This window comes from Gossypium hirsutum, chromosome A03 (genome assembly GCF_007990345.1).
Source record: "Gossypium hirsutum isolate 1008001.06 chromosome A03, Gossypium_hirsutum_v2.1, whole genome shotgun sequence".
NCBI classification, from domain to species: domain Eukaryota; kingdom Viridiplantae; phylum Streptophyta; class Magnoliopsida; order Malvales; family Malvaceae; genus Gossypium; species Gossypium hirsutum.
This window is the reverse complement of record NC_053426.1, coordinates 108,366,224-108,377,342: the sequence shown is the minus strand read 5'-3', so window position 1 is coordinate 108,377,342 and position 11,119 is coordinate 108,366,224. Positions and strand designations below refer to the sequence as shown.

The 11,119-nt window shown below is 38.8% G+C and overlaps 1 protein-coding gene and 1 long non-coding RNA gene across 2 annotated transcripts; one reads left to right on the top strand and one right to left on the bottom strand.

Annotated features, from left to right (window-relative positions):
- Positions 1–1,345, bottom strand: LOC107939222 (uncharacterized). The gene is made up of 2 exons (XR_001695087.2): positions 754–1,345; positions 1–450 (listed from the first exon to the last, which is right to left on the bottom strand). It is a non-coding gene; the product is annotated as an uncharacterized lncRNA (long non-coding RNA).
- A 6,800-nt stretch (positions 1,346–8,145) lies between these two features.
- Positions 8,146–10,575, top strand: LOC107939221 (uncharacterized). The gene is made up of 2 exons (XM_016872512.1): positions 8,146–10,052; positions 10,431–10,575. Exons 1-2 carry the CDS (start codon positions 8,146–8,148, stop codon positions 10,573–10,575), a joined length of 2,052 nt encoding a protein of 683 aa, XP_016728001.1.
- Positions 10,576–11,119: the final 544 nt, after the last annotated feature.

The window sequence follows — 11,119 nt, the reverse complement described above, 5'->3', positions numbered from 1 at the left end:
TAAAAAATTTAAAATCTATTAATAATGTAGTGACCAAATTTGCCCGGCCCATTAACCTCAAACCAAATAGTAAAAAACCCAATAATTAAATAAATGTCCATTTACAGATATCCTAAAACCAAACCCAATGGCCCAAACTTAAACCCAAACCCAATAGCCCAAACTTAAACCCAAACCCAATAGCCCAAACTTAAACATAAAACCCAAATAAACAAAACAGTCATTAATCAATGCCCTACAGCCCAATATCAATTACTAGCCCGTTAGGCCCAGTGTTTTGAGAAAAGAAACCCTAGAGCTTCCTCCTCACTTTCGTGCCGCAACCACAGACGAGCCCCAGCCCCAGCGTCGTATGCTCCGTACCGTCTAGCAGCCACGCCCGCGCCAGCACAGTCTCCGTACGATGCCAACGCACAGCCCCGTACTCGAGCACCAATGCACACTCCGTACCTGCAAAGAAACAGACAAAATGACAGCAGCAACAATGGCCAATACGAAAAAAGAACAAAAATTGTATTCTTTTATTTCTTTTTTGAACATTCGGTTCCCCTTTTTTACGCATACAGAAGCAATAGAAAACGAAAAACAAAGGCAATATACAAAAAAAGCAACGAGCATTCGAAGGTGATTCTGATTCCAATCTCTGAGGCTTTTCTTTTATCCTTGGCCCAGTTCATTTATTTCTAAATCTTCAGTCGTTCTTTCGAGTTTTGAGTGCATAAAAGAAAAAAGAAACAAGAAACGAAACCTTACCGGGGTATGCCGTAGATCTCCTTCTGCTTTGTTAAAGTCGAGGCCAGGAGGAGATTTTGAGGCTAAAAATCATCCTCCGGGCTTGGGTGAGCGGTTCGTGCCTGGGGGGATGGGAATCGTTGGTTTAGGGCGGTGACTTAGGGTTCGGCTAAGGAAAAAAAGAAAGGCCAGGGTTACTCTAGGGTTTCGGCTGAATGAAGGCATGGTTTAGCCTTTCTATGGTAGTAGAAACGACACCGTTTAGACCAATAACAATGGTCTCAAACGACATCGTCTAGGCCACCCCCTTTCTGCCCGACCCGATCCGGTTCTTTGACTCTCAAGATCCGCTCGTCATCGCGGTGAGGGGTTATTTGCAAGTTAAATCCCCCCTTTTGCACCGCGTTTAAATCGGCCCATCTGCTCCTTTTTCCTTTTTTTAATTTTTTCCTTGTAATTTACATTTGTTTGCAATCTAATCCGCGCCTAAACGTAACGTTTTGGTATCTGGTATATTGCCAGTTTTAGTCCCTATGCGTTTTCGCGCATTGAATATTGATCCTTTTATTATTATTACTTTATTTTCAGATTATCCCTTTGATTTTGGATCGATTCTAATTAAATCCTTTTAGCTTGTAACCTTTTATTCTTATTTGCTTATTTGTACAGTTGTTTTGAAGATTTTTATCATGTCAATATCTTGTTTTTTAATATATTATATTTGTTGTATACATATACATTTGTACATGCATGATTTTGTTTTGTTTTATGAAATAACCACTTCGAATTTCTTTTTGCATTAAACTCTTTTAATTTTCTTATACAATCTCTTTTAAATATTAATATATATATGTATACTTTGTATCAAAATTAATTTTATTGCATGTATATATTAATCAACCTTATATTATTTTACGCACATGATTCCTTTTTAAATTTATTCTCGTATTGTATCATATAATCCTATGTAATATCTTTTAAGTTATTATCATTATATGTATATGCATTGTGGATACCACATTTAATCTATACATTATTAAACTCGCGTATTCTACGCGTATGGTTTTCTTTCTATATAGGTATGCTTTTAAATCTATCATATAACTTACAATAAAATCAAGTTAATTTTGTATGTATTACATGCTTTTACGAATAATTACTTTTAATGTTATATATATATATGCGCAATGTGTAAATTGATTATGTTTCTAAGATTATGTTTTATTATACATTTTTTTTGTAATCTTTTCATCTTTGATACATATTTTAAAATTTTTTATGAAAATTGTCATTTTTTAGCTAATATTCCTCAATATTTTGTATGCTATTTGATTAAAAATATTTATTCCATAATATATGTTTTAATAATTATGTATATATGAAACTATTTTAAAAATTTATATATATCTCATTATTAATCTCATGTTTTTTTTTATAAACTTACATGTACATATGTTTTATAAATCTATTTTGTGTATTATATCTTGTCATATATCTTCATTATTATTCTTTTATATTATATATATTCTAATGATTGCGTGTGTTTATTAAGCTTGCCATTAACAAAAGTTTTTTTTTTACTTATCAATTCATCAATTCATATAGTATGTGTCATATACTTATCATTGTTTTAAAATAGTTTTACACCATATTGCTCATTTGATCTGCATTTTGTTTTGTGCATCTAATAGTAATCATTTTTATTCTTCCATGTATGTTTTCGTTGCATATTATTTATTCATTTGTTTCATATTGTCATGTTAATTATTCTCCATGCATGGTTGAAATTGAGTTATATTTCCAAACTAGTTATGCTTAGTCATTTAAGTTCTCGTTAGTTGGTTAAGTAAATTGTATTGCCTCCACTATTCTGTTGTCGTGTTTTGGTGCGTACACATATTCCCCCATATCATCGTTTTCCACTTAGTTCATGAAATGTGGTTTTTTTAGACCCAAATTTTTATGGTTAAATTCATCTCATTTCAAAAACGCATTAATACATTTTAATCTAGTTTTATAATTATTCATTTAAAAATTCTTTAAAACGAAGATGAGACTTGATATTTTGGCAATTCGCGGAATCGTGCCCTAACGTGCTGGGTTGCAATTTCGCGTTTGTCAAAATAATCGAATATCCCTCCAAAATTTCACTCATGTCTTCTAAAAATCCTTTAAAACAAATGCAATACTCGGTGTTTGATAATTCGGGAGTCATGCCCTATCGTGCTGGGTTGTGATTTCTCGTTTGTTCAAAACAATCGGATATTCCTTTAGGTTTTCACTCATGTTTATTAAAAAACCTCCCAAAACGAAGGTGATCTTAGATGTTTGGCGATTCGAGAATCGTGCCCTATCGTGCTGGGTTACGCATTTTCGTTTGTTCAAAACAATCGGAGATTCCTTCAGAATTTCACTTACGTTTTCTAAAAACCCTTTAAAATGAAAGAAATGTCCGGTGTTTGGAAATTCGGGGAATAGTGCCCTATCGTGCTGGGTTGCAGTCTCCCGTTTGTTCAAAATAATCGAATATCTCTTCGAAATTGCACTCGTGTTTTCTAAGGTGAGGCAATGTTCAGTGTTTGGAAATTTGAGGAATCGAGCCCTACTGTGCTGGGTTTCGGTTTTTCGTTGGACCAAATAGTTGGGCACCATTTTGTAATTTTTGAATTATAAGCTTTCGGAAGTCGAAACAAGAAGATTTTTTGCAACAAACTCGGGTTACTCAAGTCTTAAAAAAAAGAACCACATTTCAAAAAAACATCTTTAAATTTTAGACATAAGGATAGTATTTAATCGATTTGGTACCAATTTTGGGCGTAGTGAGGGTGCTAATCCTTACTCATGCGTAATCGACTCCCGAACCCATTTTCTCAAAAGTTTGTAGACTAAAATCGTCATTTTAGTAAACCAAAAATATTTTATTAAAATAACTAAATTCTTATGTGATCCGATCACACCAAAACAAAAGATCGGTGGCGACTCCATGTTTTATTTTCAAAAGGTCGATTCCCGTTTTTTATTAAACATAAAAATTTTAAATAAAAAAGGTGGTTTCGACAGCTTGGCGACTCCACTGGGGACTCTTTAAGAAAGTCTAGCCATAAAATCGATTATTTGCTATCCTTCTGTCAAAAATCGAAAACTTGTTTTGAAAATCATGATTGCATTCGTTTGTATGGTTGTTATGGTTCGGATCTCATAGAATAGTACTACATTCCATTGCATGACCGCTGTGGTCACACCTTCTAAGTGGGAGTAAGAAACTACGCTTTCGTGAGGTTTTCACCTCCGCATGGGCTAGTGGATTGCTTCCGGGGTACATCTGTACCTATGATTTCGTGAGATTTTCATCTCCGTATGGTCATAGGGAAATGTATCCCCCCGAACCAAACTCAATCTATATGAGCCTATAATGGGTGAGGATTGAGGAATCCGCTGGTTCAGGTACCTTATCTCTAGAACCGAACCACATATAATGAACCTTAGGAGCTATCCTTGGGTGGAGCCGCGTCGAGCCTTAGTACTTACCCATATATACATTGTAATTTATGTGCTTGCATTTTACCGCTATTATCTGATATTAACCTGTGTTTTGTTTTGATTGTATTTTGCATGACATTGTATACTAAAGGAGGTGTTGATCTATATTCAATTATTAAATTAGAAAGTTTGACATGGAGAATGAATTTCTTAGTAAAGTCGAGGATAATGCGGTCGTTTGTGCATGGTCAGAGAAGCTACAATCAGAGAGAGGGGATAGCTTGGCAGAAGGATATATCTCCGAGTTGCAGGATTTCACTCGCGTCAATGTAGCACAGAATGAGCTGCAAGAGTTTAGAGACATTTGGGCTAGTTGGGATAAAGGGATCAAGCAATTGTTTTACCTAAGCTATGGTGATATATCCTACTTGCTAGACATTAGAGTGGACAAGCATCTATTCCGGGTTATAGTTCAGTTTTGGAATTCTGCTTACAAGTGTTTCACTTTTGGAGAAGTGGATTTAGTACCTACCATAGAGGAATACACTACACTGCTTAGGTGTTTAAAAATTCAGGTCCGAAAGACTTATGCCTGGGTTTTTAGTAGTCAGACTTTTGTGAAGAAATTGATGAGCATTTCTGGGATGAGCGAGCCTTGGGTCACTGCTCGGATTCAGCAAAAAGGAGATAGTAAATGTATCCCTTGGAAGAATTTGCGAGACTTGATTTTGACGCATCCGGATGAAAGAAAGAGGGTCGATATCTTCGCCTTAAGTATCTACGGATTGGTAATTTTCCCTAAGATGTTGAGGCACGTGGAAGAGGCAGTCGTTGACTTATTTGAATGCCTTGAGAAGGGAATTACACCGGTACCAGCGATATTGGCAGAAACGTTCAGATCTTTGAGCTCATGTCGGAAGACAGGCGAATGGCGGTTTATTGGATGTGCACAATTACTAATAGTATGGTTTCATGGGCACTTTTGGAAGGTAGACAAGGTTTCTTATCAGATCTTTTTTGAAGGTTACTCCCCACTGAAAGAGGAGGAAGCTATACAAAGGACAGAGGATATCTCGGAGGAGAAGTGGATGAAAATTCTTCAAAACCTCAAGGAGGGGGATATCAAGTGGAGAGCTTATTGGATGGTTCCTGATGAGATCATGTGCCGATGCGGTAACTTTGATTGGGTACCGTTGTTAGGAATTTGGGGAGCTACCAGGTATACTCTATTGCTAGCCTTGGGACAATATAAATCGAGGTAGTTTGTACCCACGACTTATGGACTTGCTCAGAGTGAATTCTCTTTTAAAGGTGCTCACTATAAGAAGAAAGTTCGGGAGCTATCGGATGTTTAGAAGTAAACTTGTTGGATGAAAAGGTTGGCCGTCGGTTCCATGGTAACACCCGAGTATGACGGATAGTTTAAGAATAGGGTTAATGATAACGTTCTTAGGCCAAGCTTGGAGAATACTTGACCTATGGGGGAACAATTACAAGTCGCCCCGTCAGAATTGGAGATTATAAGGCAAGATTTCAAGAAGAAGAGTTTGGAGCTTGGGAAGAAGATCGAACAATTGGAGGAGCAAAAGATGCACTTAAGATTAGACGCTGATGTCCAGAGGTCAGAGGCTGAAAACTGGAGAAAAGGGAAAACCAAGGCTGAAGAAGATCTAGACAGCTTGAAGACGGACTATAAGAAGCTGCGCCTATTTATGAGGACTGCGGGGTTAGGCAAGACTTTCGAACAATGGCGCTATGAAATCAGAGAAAAAAAACCAATGCCGACCAGTGGGAAAAGAAATTCTGAGAAGCTCAAGCACGAAACAAGGATTTAGAGAAAAGTCTGTCGGAAAGTAGAAATGAGCGAGGTGAATTAAGAGCTAGAGTGGCAGAACTCGAGAAATCTCTGCATCAGTATCGAAACCGCAACACCGCAATGGAATTAAGGGCAAGCTTGAGCAAGATATAAGAAATGAAAAGAATAATAGAAAAATTAGAGGCTTCACTGTAAAACTGTGAGATGCGGATTCAGTTTTTCGAGGCAAACGAGGATCGTTGGAAATAGCAGCTTCACCATGCGCAAGACCAAGCCATAACCCAGATTCGGGAGGTAGCTGACTACTTGCAAGCTTTAGCGGTACAGGCGGACACACTAAGCGTGAAGTATAAGTTAGAGTCGGATTGTGGACAGGAGCTGGCTTCGTTGCTTAGGAAAATTAAAATTTTAAGCACTAGCGCAAAATTTTATCTGTAACTCAACTTTATGTAAAAGATTTTATTTTCAAGTGAAATTTTCTAAAGGGAATTGAATCAAAATTGATGCCTCCTTTGCATTCATGCATTTGCATTACATCATATCATTATGCATTAAAGGCCATAAGAGGTTTCTAATTAATTAATTAAAAATTATTTTAGTAACCTGGAAACCAACGAAAACCAACCCACTACGCACCCCTACGGTACAAGGAAAAAGTCAATGGATAAAAGATTCGAGAAATTAGAGCAAATGCAAAAGGACATGCAGGAACAAATGCAGTTTCAGATGCAAGAGCAGCTAGCCAAGATTCAGCGAGAGATGAAGGAACAAATGATGGAATCCTAAAGGGAAATGATGAGTCAGTTATCCCAATTGCTATTGGGAGGAACGGATAAGGGAAAGGGCCCCATGGAAAAAGTTGAAGAAACTAATGAAGATCCTCAATACCCCATTGGCTTCACTCTGACACAAGTACCGCTGAAGCCAGAGATTAATCCATCAAACCATCTGTCACGATCATGCCCTAGCAGGTTCAAGCTAGAGCTTCAATACCGATGAACTTTCAAATCGGTTCAGGCTTTAACTTTGTCAACAACCTGAACTATCCGCCCGTTCCCGATTTGGATGAAGTTGCTGATGAAGAAAAGGCAAGGATAGATTCACAAAAAACAATTGGAAGAACGGTGCAGATGGCTCGAGGAGAAATTCAAAGCCATGGAAAGCGCGGATCATCATCAAGGGATTGATGCCAAAGACCTGAGTCTAGTCCCAGATTTAGTCCTTCCCCCTAAATTCAAAATGCCCGAATTCGAGAAATACAATGGAACAAGCTGCCCTGAAGCTCACATCACTATGTTCTGTAGGCGAATGACGGGGTACGTTAACAATGACCAGCTATTAATCCACTGCTTTCAAGATAGCCTGGTCGGGGTGGCATCTAAGTGGTACAACCAATTAAGTCGCTCTAAAATTAACTTGTGGAAGGACCTGGCTCAGGCCTTTATGAAGCAATACAATCATGTGACGGACATGACCCCCGGCAGAATCACTCTCCAGAATATGGAGAAGAAATCAAATGAAAGCTTCAGACAGTATGCACAAAGATGGAGAGAGGTGGCCATACAAGTTCAGCCACCACTTCTAGAAAAGGAAACGACGATGCTCTTTATTAACACATTGAAGGCCCCTTTTATCACTCATATGTTGGGAAGCGCCACCAAGAGCTTCTCTGACATAGTGATGACCGGGGAAATGATCGAAAATACTATTAGAAGCGGTAAGATAGAATTAGGAGAGAGTACCAGGAAGTCGGCCCCGAAGAAAAGAGATAAGAAGTGAACAATACGAGCACATTCAACAAAGGTCAGTCCAAGTCACTTACCGTAAATCAGCCAAAGACGGTAGCCACCAATCAACATAGCTCCGTAAGACAAGAATCCAACGCGAGGGAGAACACAGAAATGCCACAATTTACCCCTATACTCATGACGTATAGGGAGCTTTACCGAAACCTGTTCAACGCTCATGTGGTGTCTCCGTTTTACCTGAAGCTATTGCAGCCCCCGTATCCCAAATGGTATGACACAAACGCCCAATGTGAATACCATGCGAAAATTACCGGGCACTCAATCGAAAATTGCACTGCGTTCAAGAAAGTAGTCGAAAGACTCATTAAGATGGGGATCGTGAGGTTTGACGACCCAGCCGTACCCAATGTAGCAGGAAATCTGCTCTCTAATCATACCGACCAAGGGGTGAATGGGATAAGCGGAGGCAAAAACAAGAAGATTAAGTGTGAGGTTGCGAAAGTCAGGACCCCGTTGAGACGGGTGTGGAAGGAGATGGTTAAGAGAGGGTTGATCGTGTCGGATTCAAGGGAAGTATCAGAAGAAGGGAGAAACTACTGCGAGTTTCATGACGAGGTGAGGCATGAAATCCAATATTGTATGGAGTTTAAGGTCCTCGTGCAGAACATGATAGATAATAAAGAAATGGAGTTTTATCAAGAAGCTAAGAACCTCATAGAGGGAGATATATGTGCGTCGGAGGGAAAATCGACGGTACAGAATCAAACAGCTAACTATCCCGTAGTTATCACATCGAGACCTAAAAATAATGAAGCTGGAGTACAAATGCCACTGAAGGTCATAATCCAAAGACCTGCAGTCTTCCCCTACAAAGACAGCAAAAAGGTCCCATGGAATTATGATTGTAACGTGACAATTTCGGGAAAGGAAAGCCTGGTGGATGCTTCAAAAGAGGGTCAAGACAGGGGCTCCTATACACGTAACGGAAGACGTTACGATATAGCAAATGAAGAGGCACAACCCATAAAAGGAAAAACCCCAATGGTCGAGGAAATGAATGATAAAATGACCAAATCTGTTAACGAGCCAGTTAACGAGGAAGAGGCCAACGAGTTTTTAAAATTCTTAAAACATAGCGAATACAGTGTGGTGGAACAGCTACGTAAACAACCGGCTCACATCTTGGTGCTCGGCTTACTTCTAAGCTCGAAAGTTCATAGCAGCGCGTTGATGAAGGTCTTGAATGAGACATATGTTGCCAACGATATCTCCGTTAACAAGCTAGACCGTTTGTTTAGCAACATAAGTGCTGACAACTATATCTTTTTCAATGACAATGAGATACCACCCGGGGGCATGGGGTCGACTAAAGTTTTGCATATCACCACGCGCTGTAAAGGGTATACGCTGCCAGGCGTACTGATTGACAATGGTTCGGCCTTGAATGTCTTGCCCTTGACTACACTTAACAGATTACCTGTAGACAGCTCTCACATGAAGGAGTGCCAGAATATAGTGAAAGCATTTGACGGTACAGAGAGAAGGGTGATGGGAAGAATCGAGGTACCTCTGCAGATCGGGCTACACACATATGAGGTGGATTTCCTAGTAATGGATATCAAGCCCTCATATAATTGCTTATTGGGGAGGCCCTGGATACATTTAGCTGGGGCAGTGCCTTCCTCATTGCATCAAAAGTTGAAGCTGGTATCAGAGGGGAGGTTGATAACGATCAATGCTGAAGATGATATCATTGCAACTGTGAGCAATAATGCGCCTTATTTGGAGACGGATGATGAAGCAATCGAATGTTCATTTCGATTTTTGGAATTTGTTAATGCGACCTTTATCGCCGAAGGAAGCAAGATTCTGGTGCCAAAATTGTCCAAAACCACGAGGATGAGCCTACAGTTGACGATTGGAAAGGGGGCCCTACCCGGAAGAGGACTTGGGAGACATCTACAAGGAAGGATTGAAACACCAATGCTGAAGGACAAGAGAGACAGCTTCGACTTAGGATTTAGGCCGGATACGAGACAAAGGAGAAAGGAGCTGGAAAAGAAGCAAGAAAGAAGGAGAGCATGGTTAACGAGAGGGGAGGGGGGAAATCAAATGGGAGCCAATGATATTCCCTCATATATCGAAAATGTTTGTGTCCGGGGGAATCATTCATCCCGAGAGAGGCACGCCAATGAAGGGAGCCATAAAAGAAAGGCTGGAAAATTTGGACATCAACGCCACATACGAAGAGGAGACGAGAAGAGAAAATTTGTCGGGCATTTGCCCCTACACACCTGGAAGTGTTCTGGACAACTGGACTGCGGAAGAGATTCCTGTAGTTTTTAGAACGGATTCAGAGTAATGTCCAAAACACACTTATTGCTCTAGGCCTAGGAGTAATAAGAATCTTTTGTGAAATAGGCTGATGTTTAAAAACATTATTTCAATAAAATGCACGGTTATTATCATTTTGAGCAGATGTTCTCTCATTCTTTAAATTTCACTCACAAACATACAAACGATTATTTTCGGATTCCTTTATTCTTTAAACATTATTCTAAATATTATTTCATTCGTCATTCATAATCATACCATACAGATAAATATTTTTGAATTCTTTTGATTCCTTGTATCTGCCTTCATCCCCATAACAGGTCCCCAGATATCAATGATACGAGTGACACTGCTAATGACTCAGAATTTCCTTTTGAGCGAGAAGTGTGTATGGAGGATTCTCACGATTTTGAGGATGACCAAGGCTGTAACCTGTCTCCTGATTTGTTGAGGATGGTGGAATAAGACGAAAAAAAATCCTACCTGTAACAGCCTGATTTTGGGCCTAGTCGAAACAGTGGTTTTGGGACCACTATTTTGAGGCTAGAGAAAATTTTTTTAGTATTATTTTATGTGTTATAATATAATTTTATAAGTGCATGTAAATTTTGGTAAGTTAATTTTAGCAATTTCTAGTCCAATTTCGAAAAAGGACTAAATCGCGTAAAAGGTAAAAGTTGTGTTTTAATACCTAAAGGTGTTAAATTGTCTTGTATCTTAAATTGGGGGTATTTAAAGTGAAATTAGTCCATTTAAAGTGTGATGACCGGCCATGGGAGACAAAATTGTTGAAAAGTCAAAATTAGGTGAAATTTGGTCACCAATTTTGACTAGTTTTATTATTAACAAATCAAAAAGAAAAAGCTATCATTTTTCTCTTATCCTTCACCGAAATATGTAGCAAACAAAGGGCTTTGAAGCTGAAAAATTTCAGCAACATATTTCCCTTGCTTGTAAGTGATTTTAATGTCTTTGCTTGATGATTTTTACATTTTTGGAACCCCTAAAG